Here is a 21,280-nt window from a genome sequence, read left to right as displayed (position 1 = left end):
AAAATTGAAGTTAATTAAAACTTCTAACATAAAAATAATTACAAAGATAAAAGGGAAAAGGGTCAAATTTACCCCTGTACTTTGAACTAAGGGGCAAATTTACCCCTAATACTTTAAACTTTTCACCCCTACCCCTACCGTTATCAAACTTTGCAAAAATATCCCCAGCCCTAACGGCATGCTGACTGGCTGCCCAGGTGGCTTGCCATGTCAGCCACCTGGGCAGCCAGTCAGCATGCCACGTGGAAAATATTTTTTTTAAAAAAAATATTTTTTAAAAAATAAAAAAACTGATTTTTTTAATTAAAAATAATAATTTTAAAAAAAAAATATTTGTATAATTTTTTTTTAAAAAAGTATGTTTTTTAATAGGATTTGTAATATTATGTTTGTAAATAGAAAACTACCATCATGTTTCGTAAATATTTCTCCTTAATATGTATAAATACGTACTTTATCCTTCCGAAAATTCAATATCTCCTCATAGGGAATTCAATTATTTATCAAATATTTAGTTATTAGGCATTAATTTTTTCCTTGTATTTTAATTCATTCTACTATAAAAATGAAGAAAACATAGTAAATTTGTATAGAAAAATCATGGTATAGAGAAGACAAAATGATGATTGGCGAAATTTTTTACCATGATAGAGGCATATATATGACATGGTATGTGAGTGACTATTTAATTGAATTGTAATGTGGGACCCACCACTTTATCCTCTCATTCTCGTTCTTTTTCGTCCTCTTCAATTTCTCCCTCCTCTTTTCCTCTTTTTTCTCATTTTCTGTTTTTCATTCATTTTTAAACCCTTTTCCTCTCTCTTCTCATTTTCTGTTTTTCATTGTTTCTAAAATCAATTCTATTATGCACACATCAAAATTCTTTAGGATATTCTTCCGTTTCGTTATCCAATTTTTAATTTCTTCTTAATAATTCAGTTAAACTCCGAACAACCTTAAAAGAAAATATTTGGCCTTGAAAAAAAAGTATTAAATTAAAAAACTGATAACTAAAGATGAAATTTAGGATACTTCTAAAAGTTTTTTTTTTTTAAAATTAAAAACCACATTGCATGGAGCCGTTGGTGGTTTATTAGGAAAATCAAGTAATTTACACAAGTAGACCCTGAATCTAGAGTTGTGCAAAAATCGGTTTAACCGATAAACTGGACCAACAAAATTTTCAAACATAACTGGTTTGGCCTCCCACATCTTCACAAAAATATATCACTGAAATATACTTAAAAAGATAATTTTAATGAGACCTTATGTTCTTATTGGGTTACCGGTTATCCGTTAATAAAAACGTAAAAATCAAAATCGAATGGGTAGTCCAATAAAAAAAATTACAAAATCATATAAAAATCATTAACTCAATAACTCTATATCAGTAAATCAATAATATATTTTTTGGTTCAATTTTATCTGTTAAATCGATTTTTGCGTAGCCCTATTCAGGGTCTACTTTGATGACACTTAAAATTTTGAATTTCTCGAGTGTAGAATATAGCAACTTTGAATTGAATATATACCAAAAAAAAGGAAGCACAATAAATTTTCCAAGGTGATAGCGTGGCAGGTGAAGAGAAAAAGGAAAGGTGACTAGTGAAAAGGGAAAATATGGGACCCACTGTGCACTTGTCAATTAATAGGCACATTCACACAACTATGACATGGCATACCTCACACATAGCAAAACTTTTCTAGGTCTCTTGGGCTAAAGATTGTGAGTACCTCACAAAATGATGATAGGTCCCTATACAAAACATACTTTTTAAAAAAGAATTATACAAATACTTTTATTTATTTATTTTAAAATTATTTTTTATTTCTATACAAAAAATCAATTTTTTTTTTAAATTTCCATGTGGCATGCTGACTAGCTGCCCAGATGGATGACATGACGAGCCACCTGGGCAGCCAGTCAGCATGCCATTAGGACTGGTATTTTTGTAAAGTTTGATAACGGTAGGGGTAGGGGTGAAAAGTTTAAAGTATTAGGAGTAACTTTGCCCCTTAGTTCAACGTACAGGGGTAAATTTGACCCTTTTCCCAAGATAAAATAGTCTTTTCAAGGTCACTTGGTGAACTTCTTAATTTAACCTTCAAATCACCACGGATGTGGGACGTTGGCATCTCATTATAGTACAAACTATTCAACAAACTAAAATATATATATATATATATATATATATATATATATATATATATATATATTTATATTTATATATCCTACATATTTAAATTATTTACCTCATTAAAGAGAAAAGATAAATGCAAATCTTATAAATTAGTAAAGCGATGAATGATGTAATTTTGTGAATTTCATCCTACTCACTAAAATTGATATTTCTAAGTTCTACTTATTTAAAAATTAAAAAAAACATCACATCATAGACATAAATAATTTTTGCTATTTATGTAATCTATATATCTATATAAAAAGCGGGACATCATAGATTTTCATAAAAATAAATGAACCAATTTTTGCATTTGTTCGGGGTGTTCAAAAGTCAATATATGTACATGAACACATATAAAATATACATCTGTAATTTTTTGCGGACGGGTGAACACCCCGGGCCTCGACTGCATCCGCCCCTGGACATAGGCCCGCTGACGTGGGGCAACATTCTAGTCGACTTTGAAGTTGAATGCAAAATTAGAAGTCCTTAAGAATCACAATCTATTAGGAAAAAAGAAGTCTCCATTCTCCAATGGCCTTCAAATTTTGCATTCAACTTCAAAATCCAATAGAATGTTTCACAACGGGTCATACTTACTCATGAGGGGTGTTATTTTCTAATCCTCCTACTTTACACGATTTTCATTTAAATTTTAATTGTTCTTTCTATGACACTTTCTTCTTTCACGATGAAACACGATGTTATCATGATATATCGAGTACGTGCCCTAAACATTTTTGCAATGAAATGCTGCTTCGATATGATTTTGGTACATATCTGTCTCCTTTCAATCTTACATCTTATTAAATTTCGTCCCCCCTTTTAGAAACACTAGAAGAAAATTAGGAGTTGTAAATTTTTTTTTATAAGCACATACAGGTCAATAATCTTGGTTGTGAAATGGCAGTATATATTCATATTATTCATGAGGTGTGTTAATTTTTTATCCTCCTATTTTAATCGAATTTCATTTAAATTTTAAGTGTTCCTTCTATAATACTTTCTTCTTTCACGATGAAATATGACGTCATATATCGATTGCGTGTCCTGAACTTTTCTGAGATACTCTGTTATCTTTTGCTTTTTGGGCTATTTGCTTTTCTAGAACTTGGATATATCTCTCTCTTTGAGAGAGTTACTTTTCTCTATTTATAAGTCGAGTGACAAAAATATTTAAATAGAAGCAAAATTTACTGTATATTTTATGGTGAATTAGGGGAAGAAAATAGAGATTATTGTAGGTATGAACACCGGAACACAACTTTTTTTTTAAGAAGAAACCGTAGGAGAAAGAGAGGAAAAGATTAAAAGAAAAAAAACGAGAAAAATAACGAAGTAGCAGATTAAGAGCTTGTTTGAATGGGCTTAAAAAAAGCAGCTTATAAGCTGGTTCAGCTTATAAGCTGCTTTTTTTAAGCTAAGTCAAACGGGTCAACTTATTTTTTTGGGCTTATTTTAAGCACAAAATGGCTTATACGTTGGCCATTTTAAGCTAAGCCATACGGGCTCTAACAAAGGATAGGGAGGAAGTCAATTGAGTGAGAGTGTGAGAAGAGAAAGAGAAAGAAAAGGGAGAATAATGAAAGGCAAAATTAAATAAAAGGAAGGGGAATTGACGGTTTTCTTCTCTTTTCCTTCCTTTTTTTTTTTTTTTTTCTTTTACTTGAATGGAAGAAAAGTTCACTGACTAAAAGTTATACAATCTAGCTAAAGCAGAAAAAAGAAATCGAGTCCTTAGATACATGAATGATTATATTAGACGAAGTGTATTGACCTCCGCCACACAAACTATATGAAAAAAAAAAAAAAGCTCCTACAAATGATCTTTTCATTTTACAGAATATTTGACAATAAAAATGTGATTTAATTAGGCTATAATTATCCTAAAATATTTATATTGTGATTTTATCAATATATACGATTAATTTTCTTATTCATATAGTTGAATTTTTTTGACTAAATTTATAAATAATCATTTTGTATTTCATTGGTGTTTCTTACAACGTTGTGAAGCGCGGCAAATTCCGTAGTTAAATAATAATAATAATAATAATGATACAAAAACTTTGAGATAATACGTTAAATGTTTTTCTAGGCTAGTGAGACACCTTAAATAATAATAACAATAATAATGATACAAAAACTTTGAGATAATACGTTACGCCATTCATGTTTTTCTAGGCTAGAAGATGAACTCTTTCTTTCATACGACACCTGTTTGGGGGAAATTTTGGCCAACATTGAATTGCTAAAACGAAATGGTTGAATATTTGAACAATGACGCTATTCAACAATACCCACATTTAAATTACCAGATGTAGATGATACCCTTTCCTCGGTAATTATTTATCCTGGAAAACAAACCTCCTCTGGCCGAAAAAGAAAAATTGAGAACATTGTTTAAGTGAGGCATTTTTTTTTTTTGTTCACTTTTTTTTTTATTGATTCTTTTTGGGAAAACGACGATTTCCATGAAACATCTAAGCAACTATTCCTAACCATTGAATGAGAAATAATTGTGGGACTTTACCTTCACGCACGAAATGTTATAGTTGTATTCCATTTTTTTCTCGGTAATTATCAAACATCCTCACGTAAAAAAAGAAAAATTGAGAACATTGTTTAAGTGAGGCATATTTAACTTTCATAGTTATTCCATTTTTTATCCTTGTGTAATTTGACTAAAAGCGATTTTAGTCCTTAACATAAACTTGCGATTTTAGTCCTCAAACTAACAGAAGTTAAAAACATAACGGAATTAATAATTAAAAACAAATAAAAAAAAGAAAAACTAAAATTAAAAATGAGTTTAGGAGAAAAAACTAAAATTAAAAATGCGTTTAGGAGCTACGATTCAATGGTAAATGCTCTAAGGATAACTTGACTCTCTATGTTTTCTTCTTCTTCTTCGCAAATATACTCATCCCTCTTGTTGGAGAATTCTTAAATGGTATATTTAAAAAAAAAAAAAAAATCAATTGAACTATCCTCTTGGGAGTCATGATCTGGCAACTAAAATCAAATTTATTAAAAAGATTATTTTTCAAAATACAGAATTATACAAAGGTAATAAAAGAAGAAAATTTAGTAATGTTCTTCAAGATTGGACAAGAAAGATGCGGATCCAATTTGATAGATTAAGAACACCAAAAGTCTAAAAGATTAGAGACTAAGAGGGATGAGTAGGCGATGAAAAACCTCTACAGGATGCTTGACAATGGCGGCTAGGCTTCATAACATATTTACCTTTATTTTTTATTTTCTTTAATTCTCAAAATTGATAATAATAATCATTCCGTTAACTTCCGTTAGTTTGAGGGACTAAAATCGCACATCTATGTTAATTGAATGTTAAATATGCTTAGTCAAATTACACAAGGATCAAAACTGGAATAAAGCTATAACATAAGAACTAAAATTGCCATTCCACACCCCCCCCCCCCCCTTTCCTTTTTTTTTTTGTACATAATGAGGCAGAGAGAAAATCGCCAGTGAAATGTTGGCTTCTTATGACCCTCAAATTATCACCGACGAATTCCATTTTTTCCGGTGAAAGAAAACTCAGATTTGAGTCTTAAGAGAAAAGATGAAAGGAAAAGAAAATGGGTCGAGTCTGGTCGGGTTAAACAAGTGAGTTTCTAAAAGAATCGGGTATTAAAAACTAGGGGTGGGATATTAGATTCTGAGTTTGACATGTGTCCCTCCATCAAAATTAAGGACAAATTAGTGCCAAAGTATGATGGTAGAGATATATCTGAACCAAAGTATAACGACACGAGTATATTTGAACCGAAAGTATAATGAATATATATTTAACCCTTTTCTGATAGTACATGGGTATATTTGACCCTTTTTCGTTTCCTTCTATTTGCTAGCAAAGTTATTTTCCAATTCCTAAAAGTGTAATTAATTTTCACGTTCAATCAACGAAATTCAACAGAGTAGTACTACACTTTTTTTTTTTGGTTCAATCAATTCACCCTTTTATAGAAATACCAAACAATCTATATGATAACACAAACTATAAAGTTAAATATGACGGGGAATTACATAAGTTGGAACCATAGAAATACCAAAAGATCTCCAAGAATATTACGAGGCCAGTATTAGTTTGGAAAGGATAACTATTGCTTCCGGTAAACAATACTCCAGTTAAGCATAACGCTTGGCCTGCTGTTCCACTCGTTTAATGCACTCTTCAGGATCCTTGTAGTATAGCTCATAACATTCAATTTCTGATGGATCGGCCGAGTTTGGCTCGTCAAGCAAGTTATGGATACCCACCAAAATGTCTCTAATGGTAACGGCAGGGTCCACCCACTATCGGCATCGAGGATAGACATATATACTGTTCCTGATGGATAGACATTAGGATGAAAGAAACCTGTAGAAAACTGGCACGTGGGTGGTTTGGCAGGGTATTCTTGTTTGAAGTAAATTTTCATCTTATATTTGCCACCTTGCCAGGCAGTCCTTGTTTTACTAGGGATAGTACAATCCCACTCCATAAGATTCCTTTCCACACTACTTGGAATTTTTATCGGATGAGCTTTAGAAGTAGGTACTTCCTTCTTATTGTATTGCATGCTACGCACGCCTTTCTAAGACTATCAGCTGCCATAGTAGAAGTTTTGAAGGAGTAGTACTACACCTACTTTTACGAGTTGGTCTTTTTCTACTTTAGGGTTTATCTTAATCAACACAAACACTAGTTTCATGCATAACGTTGGGCTAGCAAGAACAATGATTTATTAGAATTTTTTGCAAGCGATATCAAAATTTAAACAAATGAATGAATTACTGTAACATCATTTAAAAGATCACATCATTTTTTACATAGTACTCCAAATTAGTCATACTTATCTAATCGTCGAGTATTAAACCAACACTACTAACTATAAAAATATTTTGAAGAAAATTTGTGGTTATAGGTTGAAAGGGATCTTTTTTGAAAATTTGCTCTTGGACAAAATATCCAATTGCTAATCTTTCGTCAAAAAAATGCAAATTGAAGAGGAGAATAAATAGCTTTTTGAAAATTTAGTGGAATAATCTCATTGAAAATTTAAAATGTTATCAACCGTTAGGTTTAAAACTAAAATGCACGCTTCATTTAGCAAGAACCGAATGCACGGCCACGGGAGATCAAGAACCATCGCATTCACAAATGGATCAAGAAGTGTTTGGTTACCAAGCAGTGTTGTCTTTATCCTGATAAACGGATAAACATTTTGCATTGTTTCATTACATTTAGTAAAAAAAAATGGAAGATCCGCCCGTATAACAAAGGATTGTGAGTATGCGAATCGGTGTGAAGTTTAAAATTATTCCAACACTACTTTATACAAGGAAGATCCTCCCCAGATAACAAAGGAAGATCCAACTATTTCTTTTTACAATATTCTACTATCTAATATACTAATATAGACTACTTTTACAAGTTCAAATCAATTAAAAATATTTTACAGATCAATTTTAATTTTAACTGTGAAGATATGTATCATGTATAGATGATTTTGTGTAAGGAATGGGCGCATGTAAGTTTTAACCAACATTGAACCACCAAACTCCTATGAATGTATCAAGATTAAATGTGGATTTTGATTTCAAGGAGTAAGCATCAGCTGCATCACACTTTTCTGGTATTAGATGCCTTAGGTTCATATATCGCTTCAAGCAGGAAATTGAAATTATTGATTTTACACGTCCAAAAAAAGCTGTTAGCAGCTTGTGGATTGACTTCGAAAATTGTGATCAATCAATTATTACAAAATTTTGACGCCTAAAAGATACAAATTATAAATTACATTAGCTAATGCTCGAAATTATTAAATAATGTCAAAAGCTGTAACGGAAAAATAATCATAGATATATAGACGATGAATACTTCGGTGATTTGTTTGAGGTCCAAATATATAGCATTCACTCTTTCCTCCTCTGACCCTTTTTGGTAAAACGTCAAAATGAGTTAAAAGAACAAGAAAGGAAAATGCATTTAATTGATTTAAAACCTTTAACAAACCATTAAGTAAGAACTTTCGAAATCCAAATGCAATTTATGTTTAAGGTGACCTAATCACTCTTATCTTTTGAAGTTAGTTAAGGTAGTTGAGCTCCAAAAGACCAAAACCGCTTTGAACCTACATGTTTCTCCTTATTCTTTCCTCTTTTAATCTAATACGAAACCCCAATTTGGTCATCTATAAATCACTTCTAATTAATGTCTTCCATATCCACACCAAGCTTCTATACACTCATCTTTCGTCCTCGCACATATTCGCTTATAACTAATTCTCTAAATCTTTAAAATTCATTCAATAATGGAAGGATTAAAATTATTGTCAATTTTGGCTGTTGTTTTAATGGTTTTCGGGCAGGTTAGTACAGCGTGTAGCACGGAAATGCTACCGAGCTTTAGCCATTGCATAAGCTTCATTAGCAATGGTGGGAAGTGGGAACAATAGCCACATTTAAATTACCATATGTAGATGATACCCTTTCCTCGGTAATTATTTATTCTGTAAGAAACCTCTTGGAGTAGAAAAAGAAAAATTGAGAACATTGTTTAAATGGGGCAGTTTTTTTTTTTTGCCGGTTTTGAAATTATAATTCAAGAGAATGCCACGGTGAGATGAGCCTGACAACAAAGACGAAATATTTATCTCACTCCTAGGAATATTCAGTTTCAGATAATAATAGTGGCACATAAATTCAAACTTTTAGAGTTCATTGCTAGGACAGTACAGAAATGAATGGAAACAACACACAAGTAATTAATATAAATCACACCATAACCTAACAGAACATGACATTACATTAAAATGTATTGCTAATTTATGTAACAAACTATTCTTTTGGAACTCCCAGATGAAAAACACGGAAACTTCAAGGTCATGGAAGCAACGGAAACAATTTGAAGAGGGACTTTAGAAGGCTTCAACTGGAGGTATTGCTAGTTCTCCCAATTGTCTTCAAGCCCTGCTCAATCCATCCATAAATATATAACATGTCAAAATAAGTATGGTCTCATAAATAGATAATCAAAGAAATGTAGATGCTTAATAGTTTGTAGTTCATGGATAATTATTGATCTTCGCTTCGTATTGTTTATTATGTGTCTCACACATCTGACACTTATTTTTTTAGTTTTTTTTTTTTTTAACTCACAAGTTGGTGGACTCAAAAGCATAACATTTGGATCCACCAACTTATGAGACAAAAAAAGCCTCATACAACTAGTGTTAATTAGTTGTGTGAGACACAAAATAATTTTCTTTTGCGGTTCAGTTTAAGTGTCTTAATATAACTAGCCACTTAATAAAAAAAAATAAGGAATATTTTTTTAATATGGCGTGTGTATTCATAACTTACCTGGCATTGGAGGATCCACAGTCTCGTCCTCTGGTGAACGCTCTGGTGAGCCCACTGGAGAACCCGTTGGCATTGGAGGCATAGCCGGTCCATTACCAGCTACCAAATATTATTAGCACAAATTTGCGTCAAAGTTAGAATCAGAGAAAATATCAAAGTGCAATTTGCATATATACGACCTATAATTCGACATATATAGTCCCAGTTTGCTAACCTATGTTACTCCTAACAAAGTATGTGTACAACCTATTACCTAAACGTACTTAGTTTTTCACCCATGTCTCAATATCTGATAAATTAATGCTACTAACTAATCAGTGTACGAAAATTAGTACAAGGTCTGTTTGATATAATTTCGATCGAATGCATTTGCTAGAGAAAAGATTATTTTGATACAACGTAAACTGTAACAGTTCTTTTATGCCTAATTAAAGTGGTTTAATTTGTTAATGATTTAAGTTATATTCTATCCTTCTTAAATTATTTGTCATGATTTCTAAAAATAGTTATCTCAAAGTATTTGTCATTTTATAAATTCAAGACAAAATTGATTATTTTGCCATTTTACCCTTAGTATTAATTGTTCTTGATGACTACATACACATATTATGAGGAGATGACACATAATAGAGTAAAATAATAAATGAAAGAGATTATATATTAACAAATAAATAAGGGTAAAATAGTCATAAACCACCTCCGATCCTAATTATGGTTTTCTTAAGGGGTTTATAAAAGAAAAACACGACAAATTATTTGAGATGAAAGGAGTATAGAATAACCGTATAATGACTTTTTACAGCATCAATGTAGTTTAACTTGCAATAGCCGGCTCATACCATTTACCAGCGTTACCAATTAATGCTAATCATAAAAATTTATCTTTAATTACCTTATAATTAGTAACCTTAGCTTTTACTAATTAATATTTAATGCATGGATCATAAGATCGTCCCATTAATTACTTACCATAACATCTACTGACAGGAGGAGTTTGCAGGTTACATGCAGCAGGCAAAGCAAGTGCAAGAGTTTGATTAATTTGGACACCTAACGACGAACCACCACCATTAGCAATGGTGCAAAGGCACCTAGGCTGTGATTGCAGCACCCCAGAGAGGGCTGAGCAGCAAGAACTCGACGGCGTTTTTGAAGTTGATCCGGTGACATAGCTAAGGCATGAATACATACTAAGTAACGCATTCATGCAGTTGGATTGAGCCATCGCTCCTCTTGAAATCATGCCCACTACTATTAATGCAATTAAAGCCATGCAAATTTTGTTCTTTCTTGATGCCATTTTTGACAGAATGTGTTACGTAATATTTCTTTTTTTGAAGTATTACACGTACTGGTTTCGTGCTTCAATTTTGTGAAGAGGGGGGTTGGAGATTTATACATTCTGTTGGGGGTAATTTGGTTACTTGTACTTGACTTTTTTTTCCTTTTCAACTTAGAAAGGGAATATGTAGGTTAACTAATAAGGGTTCATGATGAGGTAAGATTTGAAATAACGTGTCATTAACACCTGTGAAGTTGAAAATAACCTAAACACGCGGCATGGCAAAGGTTATATATACAGCTATACCACAATTGATACCAAACTTTTTTTGAAAAGGGGAAATCAACCTGTGTAGCATAAGCACTGGTTGAACATGCACTATTTGATGAATCTCAGTTTGGGGCTAAGGAGTTTTCTAAAACCGGATTTAAAAAAGAAAAATAAAATACTATGGATTTAAAAGGAATTTGACAAATAACACATTAAAGAGACAAATATAATTTGTTTAACGTTGACACTTGAAGTCTCAAAATAATGATTCATATGAGTACATTTAAACGCTATGATTGTAAAAAACAAATATGTCTATGATTATATAATTACTTCTATGTTCTAAAGATGGGGTGAAAATCATTTACGCCCTCTAACTTTGATTTAAAAATTAAATTAAAGTACGACCTTTCGCCTACCCCCTTTATCGTAATATTGACTCTTTTAAATACTTATTTTTATTCTTAACTTTTCAACCTTCGTCTTTTTTTTACTTCTTTAAACTAATGATAGTTTCGCCTTTTAAATCTACATAACAAATTTCCCGTAGAGAAAGTAATAATTATTATTTTTGAGGAGGAAAAGAAAAGTGAGAAATACTAATTGAGTATATAAGTTAATGACGTTTTATAATGAAATAAATAAGCAGAATAAGAAATTAATATTATTAACAATAATCAAAACTTTAATATCTCTATTTATACAAGTGAAAATAAAAGGCAAATAATAACTTAAGCATATTTCAATGCGTGAATAAAAAATAATTAACAAAAATTGATGTAGACATTGCATAGGATAAAGGGTGAGAATGCCACTACTAGAAACAGAGTGTTTTCCCACTGACATTCAGTAGGAAATTTGTGGTATAAAACATAATTTTCCCACCGAACCAGCTCACTGGGAAAACGCATGGTGGGAAATAGGTTCCCGTTGAAATGCTGAAAAACTTTATAATTTTTCCATGTGAAAACACTACTATTTCAATTTTTCCCACCGTCGTTCAGTGGCATAGATTGATTAATGTTGCAAAAAGTACTTTTGACAACAATTTTTTTTTTTATGTAGGGGTGTCAAAACTATTTCAAAAACCGACCGAACCAAACTGATTTTCAAAGTTTTTAAAATAAAACCGAGGTTTTTAATATTAACTTATAACCGTACCGAATAATTAGGTTGGTTTTTTATTTTATAAAAAAAATACCGAACCAAACCGAATATATATATATATATATATATATATATATATATATATATATATATATATATATATATTTTATATGTTAAGTTTAAAATTACAATTTACAAAGCATTAAATTTTTTACTTTGGGCCTTGGGTTTTTGGGTGAATTACAAGTAATATGAAAACCTACACTACTATTGTAAAACAAAGGAATTACACGTTAGTTGTGTTTACTGCTTAGAATTTGAGATTATGCATTTCGTCTTAAATCTCAACTATAGTTTTTTAGTTTTTATTCTCAACATTCTTGTTTTGTGTTCAACAAGAAGGTAACTGCACGAAGGTAAATTTTTACTCTTCTTCCTTTTCTTTCCTTTATATTTTGTGATATTTAGTCAAATCTCATCATATACAGCTATCCCTCCTATATAATCATATTTCGACCATATTTTGTTTACAATCACACTCTTTGATTTTTCATTAATTAATTTTCTTTATACAAAATAATGACAACTTCATTTTCTTTTTTCTTTACAAATGTAGAATTACAAGTGCAGTTTTCATATTCGCGTAAAGTATGAGTATTGTTGATTTGATGTTTGATGTTGTACTGCTTTGCTACCTTCTAGTTGCTAGTTACATTTTTATTCCTTTAATTTATATAGCTTTTAATTACTTTATGCTAATTGCTAAGTATATTTTTTTGGAAGAAACAAAAAGGATTACATAAAGCTTAAGGATCAAGATATGAGGACAAAAAGTTAAATTACCCGTTTTATTATATATGATCAGCAATTTTTTATAATTTATATAAGTTGATGTTTTAAAAATAAATTACGAAAATTAACCGAATCGTACCGAAACTGAAGAGAAATCGAGATGATTGGTACGGTTTCGAAAATTTCAATTTTGGATATATTCGTAAATTAATCGAAAAATTGATATGACATAATTTTTACAATAAAACCGATCGAACCGTACCGATGATACCCCTAACTGTATGCGTCTTCTATTTGCTGACAAAAAATTGCAACTAATATAATTGTCATATTCGATCAACACATGGATTCATCAAAAATGGATAGACAAAGCCGTTTGAGTGTCATCTCATCAAGCTCTAGCACAATCTTTGTCCTTTTTCTCTCATCCCTCGGAAAAACGAATCATCCCCTCCCTATCTCAAATCGATACCTTCACTTCAATGGTTTTGCATTTCAAATTTCGAATCCATTCTCATCTCAAGCTATCGATATACGGCCTTGGTGCCATTAGAAGATAACTCTTGAAGTTTAAAATTTCTAATATTCTCACCTTTAAGCTTTAAAATCCAAATTCACTTATACGTACAGTACTCTCGCTAAGTTGATTTGTCCGAATATAGCAGTCATGTGCTCTTCCTTCAGAGGTTATTTTCAAGTTTGGATCTTCTTTGCTTTGCAAACTTCACAAGTAGCTGAAAATTCGTTTTCTAATCTTATTTGAAGTGAAAAAATGATCACTGTTTCTATTTTCTTTGGTCAAGTAACAAGCTAAGCTATGTGCGCCTTTATTCATTTTTTAAAACCACAGTTTTCTTTTAGATATTGATTTAAATTCTGTTTTAAAACATGAAGGAACTAAATAATGTGATTTTTAAATCTTTACTTGGCTTTACCCTTGATGTTTTGTTTAATCAGTAACTAATTCGCAGCTTAATTCTGGCTTATTTTCGGTACTAACCTTGGTTCTAAAGAGCTTAGTCAAACTTCCTTAGCGTCTAATGTTTCGTTTTATTTGACACATCATGAGGTTATGGTAATAGGTTCTGTTTTGTCCTTAAAAGTTTTTTTTAGCGTTAAGTTCAGCCGTTCAGACTAAGGCCTCATTTTTTTTAGCGTTAAGTTCACCCCTCACTTATTGGAGGTCTGAATCTAAATGGTTCAAACCTTAAGCCATTAAGTGCATTTATTTGTATTAAGATCTAAGCACTTATTAGGTCTAAATAGGTCTTAATCATTAAGAGCTTGAACCAAGTCTTAATAGCATTAAGAGGTGTTTTAATTTTTTATGAAACTTTTTTTATCACCAACTCCAACCCCAACCCTTCACCTCAACCCCACCCCCACGCACTCTCCACTCCAACCCCACCCCACCACTAACCCCAATCCCACGCCACACCACCCACCCCCACTCCCTACCACCAACCCCTACCCCACACCACGCACTCCCCACTACCCCCACCTACCACCCCCATTCCCCACTACCCCCACCTCCCATTGCCAACCCCACACCCCACCAACCCCACCCCCACTACCTCTCACCTCTCACTCCAACCACCCACTCACCCCTCCACCCCCACTCACCACCCACCACGACTACAAAACATCTCTACCATTACTAGTGAACATAAATATTTTATTGTTTTATCAAGTAATATTTTATTTTATTAAATTTGTATTTTTTTTGTACTATTTAGTTATTTTTTAATTTGAATTGTATATTTATTATGTTTAAATAAATACATTATGCACATTCAGATAGTGAAAAATAAACGATTAATCATTCAATGTTCAAACCTAGAGACAACATCTTAATCATTCAGATGTGTATTCAGATTCAGACGTCTTAATCTTAATGAAAACAAATGAGGCCTAAGTCTGATATTGAGGGGTTTTCCAGTTTAAAGGAAAGAAATGAAGTAGTTCTAGATGGAATTAAGTAGTATTTCAATTTCAGTCTTTAAACTTAAAAAATAAAATACATCTTTGGCAGAATTGAATAAGAAAATAACAATTTTCATTACAAGCTTTAGATCTCTTTGGAATAATTTGGCCCTAAGTCAACATTAAAGTGGGCCTAAATTATTCCAAAGAGATCCAAAGCTTGTTATTACCCCTTAAATATGGCCAGCACTAGCCATTACCAGTAGGAATTCATTTGAACATTCTATCTCTTCTAATTTACTGTCTTACATCTCTGAAATCATTCATATCAGTGAGGCAAACAGAGAATTTCGCCGGTTACGCGAATTCCTAATCCTGATAATTTGTCGCTATGCCTACTGTTGATTCTATCTTGGCCTCCAGGGAAATTGAGGAAACATCTCACTTAATCAAATCTCTGGTGAGGTAAACAGTGGCTGGAAAAACAAGAAATTGGCCGGAAAACGAAAACAACGGATTTTTGGTTGTTAAACATCTCAATTAATTAATCTCCGGTGAGGAAAATGTGACAGGAAAAACAAGAAATTGGCTGAAAACATCCCAATTTTGGGTTTTTGGCCGACAAACATCTCAATTAATCTCCGGTGAGGAAAGTGTTGGAAATCATACGAAAAATATTCTATCACGAACACTAAGAAAGTTTTGAAAGCTTGAGGGATATCAATTAAAACATTGTCATCATCCGCTTAGTCAAACTTATTTATACTTGCGGAATTATCATTTTTCCGAATCTTCTTCAACATTCAGGAGTACAATGGGTTAATTTGCCCCACACAAAACAATTGTTATTTCTCATTAACAATTTGATTATTACTTTTGCAGAATCTGAAAGCCATACCGTTTGACATATGAATCGGTTTTATCAAGCGCTACCTCATGATAAAACTTTTTCATTAGAGCCAATTCCACTTCCATATTCAAATGCGAATGTAAAATTTTCTAGACATAAAAGCTATCTAGACAAATAAAAGCTTGGCTTTCGCATAAACATTTATATGTACAAAAAGAAATCTGTCATCATTCGAAAATTTCTTTACCCAGATTATCAAGCAAGATACTTTTTAAAGCCTAAATTGAATTCACCAAAAACTCATCAATGTGCAAAGAACACAACTTATACATCATATTAAACAGAGATCTCGTAAGATAGGTCTTCAAATTCTTGCACCGTCGTTAATCCATTAAGAGAAACATAAATTTCAAGCCAACTTTTTAAAAATATCATCACAATAGATGTATATTATAATATATTCAAAGCAATTTATGTATATAGACGTGCATAAAGAACCATTGAAAACAGTATCTTATCCAAACTATTATATTACCATTATATATAAGAGACAATCCAAAAAGTTTTGTAGTACTTAATTATATTGTAACCATTTAGTTAGCTTGCCAACTAAAAAGGATTTGCTCCTTCAAATATTTGCCCTTATATTTGTTATTTATTACTTCATTTACCAAAGTATGTTTTCAATAAATCAAGATATTTTCAAACTCTTTTTGATAATACATGGCTCCTTAGACTAACTTTTTGGAGGTGAGGTATGTACCATGATTTTTTTCTATGTTTTATTTTTGCCCTTGCATTATTTCTTTTTTACTTGGGTTACTACATCCAATATGGTACATATAATTTGAGCCCTTTAAAAATACTTGAAAAGTCGTGCATGATGATGATGTCATCTAATAGAAATAGTTATGCAGAAAGATAATCTAAAATGGTAATAATAATAATTTTGGAGAACTCATTTGGTACTGGTAGAGCGTCGATCATATTTTCTTAGTAATTCTAAAATTGCCACTAAATTTCTCTTGATCTAACTTTTTTTTTTTGAATATATAAAGGTGTAATGATGTAACACAATTATACAATAGAAAATAAATTTCAAAATAAAAAATAAATCGATAGAAAATAAATTTCAAAATCAGTCCTTAAAGAAAATAAAAATGAGAAGGAACAAAATTATTAGATATATACGTCGTTGCACCAAGACATGATTTAATTATTTAAATTTAGCCAATGCTAATGTATTTGGGACTATATCATAGCTATAAAATTATTATAATGAAAATTAAGAAAATTTATTAGATAAAGAAAGGCCAAACCCATCGGGAGACACCGTTGGCACAATTTTTTACTTAGACACTTCAACTAAACCTTGTACCAATTGAGCACTCAGACTACATCAAATTTGTTCCAATTAGACATTTTTTGCTGTCATGACATACTGAGTGTGGTACACCCACTACTGGCGCGTGAAAGGAGCCAATTTTTTTTCCCAACTTTTCTTCATACTTTCTCTCTGCCTGCTTCCTCCACCATCCACCACCATACATTGCCATTTTGCCACCTCAATGCCACCACCATCTCCATTTATAAGAACAAGTAACGATTAATATTGGGCCTGATATAATAATTAAAACATAGAGTATGAGAAAAAAACTATTCAAAGCCAAAAAAATGAAGGAAAAAAAAATCTAAGCACCCCCAACCTACTATCCCTCTCTGTCCTTTCCTTACCCATCAGAATCCCATAGTCGTCCCTTCCGCTAAACCCAAACTTTTCTTTCTCTTTTAGTTTGATCTTCATTAATTAGAAATTAAACATATCGTCTAAGCTTGGTGTTTACAGAGACGTAGCGTTGCTATGGTGAGAGACAATTGAATTCGTTTTGTTAATAGCGGCGAGCTATTTCTCCGATTGAAACTTGAAACGGGTCCTCTAATGAAAAATATGACTTTCTAACGAGAATGGGAAGATGGTAGCTATAATGAGATGAGTGTGTGAATTTGGGGGGAGGGGGAGGGTCACCACAGAGCTTGTGTGGCAATGGGGGGTCACGACAGAGCTCGTCACCGTCTAGCGGTCAGCTCCGGCGGCCGCACGTTACCAGTGCAGGAGACGAGAGAGTATGATTTAGAACATAGGGCTTTTTTATTTTTTATTTTTTGCTGAAAAATAGTTTTTCTTTTCTTTTTCCTTTTTATTTATTTTTAAATTATTATTTTGCACTCAAAAGCCACGTGTCCTCTTTTAATTAGTCATCATGCCACATCACCTGTCAGTATATTACACATCCTTTGTAATTTTAGCTGATTGTTAAAAAAAGTCTAATTGGAACAAATTCGATGTAGTTAGTCTCAATTGGTACAAGGTTTAGGTAGAATTATGCAAGTGAAAGATTGTGCGACTAGGTGTCTCCCGATGGGTTTGGCCATAAAGAAAAAAGAAAGGAAATATCATTTCCTCACATGCATTTCTTGAAAGGAAAAGAAAATTTTTAATTAAGAAAAATCATTATTTTTCATATATCTTTTAAGTATTTTGAATAGTCAAGTATTGAAATTTATAGTACTTTTTTACATAGTTTTTAAATATGTAAATTTTCAAAGACTTAAAGATTCTATGCCCGAATTCACTATTAAAATTAAATTGTTTGACTCTCAAAATTTAAACTATGACACATAAATTGAAACTTAGCGAATACTTTATTACCTTGATCCGACACTAGTAGGATTAATAATAACCAAGCTTACATTTTCGTGCATTTACTTGATGCCTAATTGTTTACAAAGTCCAATTAGTATGAATTTCATTCAAGAAGAATCATTAAAACTCTTTTACCCATTTCTTACCCTAATTGAAAAATGTTATAACACCATAAATCAGATTAGCAATTCAAAATACTCATATATTGTACAATCTTTAGAAAGTAGATTGATATATGTAAAGAGGTTCGTTTCGATTTATACGTACCTTTACCTTCTTTGAAAAGAATGAGTGAAAACTTCTATACGAATTAGAACAGTGACTTGGACATCGGCAAATTAGTTCTCTGTAAAATTAGAGTGTAAATATCCTTAAGATTGTTGGAAATCTTATAGAAAATACTATATCACGAACACTAGGAAATTTTTGAAAGCTTGAGACATGTCAATTAAGACACTGTCCTTAAAGATATTTCACCCGGTGTAAGGTGTATTTCCCAAGATTCAACAAGCTCTTCTAATACAAAAATAGGAGTTAGATTCTAACAAGAGTTTCACAAAAATAGAAAACCAGCATAAGAGAATAGGATATAAAAAGGAGGAATTTCTCTTAAGATATGTTCCTTGTAAAGAAAGGACACGAGTATATCTAGACCATGGTTGAAGAAGGTTAAAATTCTTTATTGATGAAGATATGAAGTAACCTCAGAATGTTGAAGATCTAATATGTAGAAATAATAGCAATTAGTCTTTTAACGGATAGTCAAATGAGGAAATACTCATTTAGGAGAAATCAAATACTTCAATGTCATTAAATTAGTGGTAACTAACAATAATATCACATAATGAGAACTTATAACAAGACCATTCAATGGTTAGACAATCTGACCAGAAACACATTAGAAAATAACAATACTCTTTTTGAGATATCAAATTACATTTTTTTTTAAACTAAAGTGGCCGGAAAAAATAAAAAATTGGCCGGCAAACATCTCAATTATGGTTTTTTTTGGCGGAAAATATCACAAGAAATAAATCTCTGCGATGTCGGACTGCTTGAGTCAAGGCCTGGAAATGCCCGACTGCTGGAAATTCACACTAGTACATTGTACCAAGTCTTCCATTCACAATGAATGAAGTAGCATAGGTTTTGTTGAAGAAAAGAAAAACAATTCAATAGGGTAGTAATATACCTATTTTTATCGGTTGGTTTTTTCCTTCTTCAGAATTTAGTAAAATCAACAAACGACAGTTCATGCTTAATTTAGAACTAGCAGGGTTTGGAAGTGTTGAATGAGATAACAAAAAAAAGGTGGGTAAATTACGGGCAATTCAGCATTAAAGCAACATCAAGACTTACCCTGAAATTACTGGCTGCACATGGTGATTTAATAGCTTGAGCTAAGAATCACATCTAGAAGAATATTATTATTAAATTGTAGACAATACCTATTATGTTTGTTTTATAAAAATAATCAAAGCCAAAATGAAGTGTAACTGTTAATGTTACAAATCCACATGACACCTTTTCAAATTTTGGGACGTCCAAGTAAACCTTTTAACAGTATTCTACTACTTAATATGTTATTAGACACAATTTTTACAAGTTCAAATAAACTAAAATATCTTACAAATCAGATTTAATTTTTATTTGTGAATATGTGTATCATTTATACATAATTTTGTGTAAAGAACGGGTCCGGGGTCCATATAAGTTTTTACCAACATTAAACCACCAAAATCATACTGATGTTTCAAGATAAAATGTGGACTTTTATTTCAAGGAGTTAGCATCACCCTTTTCTGGCATTAGATGCCTTAGGTTCATGTATCGCTTCAAGCAGAAAATTGAGAAATTATTGATCTTCCATGTCTTAAAATGCTGTTAGCAGCATTAGCTTGTGTTATTGGCTTTGAAAATTGTGATTAATAAATTATTAGAAAAATTAAAAAGAACTATATATATATAATACAGTCAGAACACTCTATAACAACATCCTTATATAACAGCACCTCATGATAACAATCAAATTTTTCTCGGAACCGATTTTTATATTATATTTTACCTCTCTATAACAATCTTTTACCTATAACAATAACAATCATCTTTATAATAGTAAACACTTCGTAAAGTTACCCATCTATAACAGCTACCTTCCTTTTTTGGTAATATAACAATGAACCATCTTTATAGAAATAGATTCTCTAAGATCACCAATAATAGGTTTAGAGATTTTGACCAAATACTTTGATACTTTTAACACACTATTTATGACAAGAATATTTTATGACCTTTAAAATTTAAATAATTTTTTTTATAACATAAGAAAATTGATTTGATGCATCTTGCTTGCTTATAACAACCGAATATTATTTAAATATTAAATATTATTATATGTGTATAATAGTCAACAAATAATGATTGTTATAGAAAGGCTAAACTGTAGTCGAAATTATTAAACAATGTTAAAAAGGCAACAGAAAATAATGATCGATATATAGACAGTGAATATATAGGTAATTTGTTTGAGGACCAAATATATAGCACTCACTTTTTAGTTAGTACCTTTTCTGACCCATTTTTGGTAAACCTTAAAATGAGTTAAAAGAAACAAGAAAGGAAATACGTGACTTAAAACCTTTAAAAAAACATTAACTTCCGAAATCCAAATGCAATTTATGTTTAAGGTGACCAAAACACTCTTATCATTTGAAGTTAGTTAAGGTAGTTGAGCTCCAAAACCACTTTGAACCTACATGTTTCTCTTGTGGCCATCTATAAATCACTTCTAA

The 21,280-nt window shown here is 31.5% G+C and overlaps 1 protein-coding gene across 1 annotated transcript; it reads right to left on the bottom strand.

Moving 5' to 3' along the window:
* Positions 1-8,895: 8,895 nt before the first annotated feature.
* LOC132054451 (non-specific lipid transfer protein GPI-anchored 5-like) lies at positions 8,896-10,919 on the bottom strand. The gene is made up of 3 exons (XM_059446457.1): positions 10,530-10,919; positions 9,561-9,659; positions 8,896-9,167 (listed from the first exon to the last, which is right to left on the bottom strand). Exons 1-3 carry the CDS (start codon positions 10,858-10,860, stop codon positions 9,142-9,144), a joined length of 456 nt encoding a protein of 151 aa, XP_059302440.1. The 5' UTR covers positions 10,861-10,919; the 3' UTR covers positions 8,896-9,141.
* Between the last annotated feature and the right edge of the window lie 10,361 nt (positions 10,920-21,280).

The sequence above is a fragment of the Lycium ferocissimum genome, chromosome 4 (genome assembly GCF_029784015.1).
Source record: "Lycium ferocissimum isolate CSIRO_LF1 chromosome 4, AGI_CSIRO_Lferr_CH_V1, whole genome shotgun sequence".
Classification (NCBI taxonomy): domain Eukaryota; kingdom Viridiplantae; phylum Streptophyta; class Magnoliopsida; order Solanales; family Solanaceae; genus Lycium; species Lycium ferocissimum.
The sequence above is the reverse complement of the archived record's forward strand: the minus strand, read 5'-3'. Positions and strand labels throughout refer to the sequence as shown.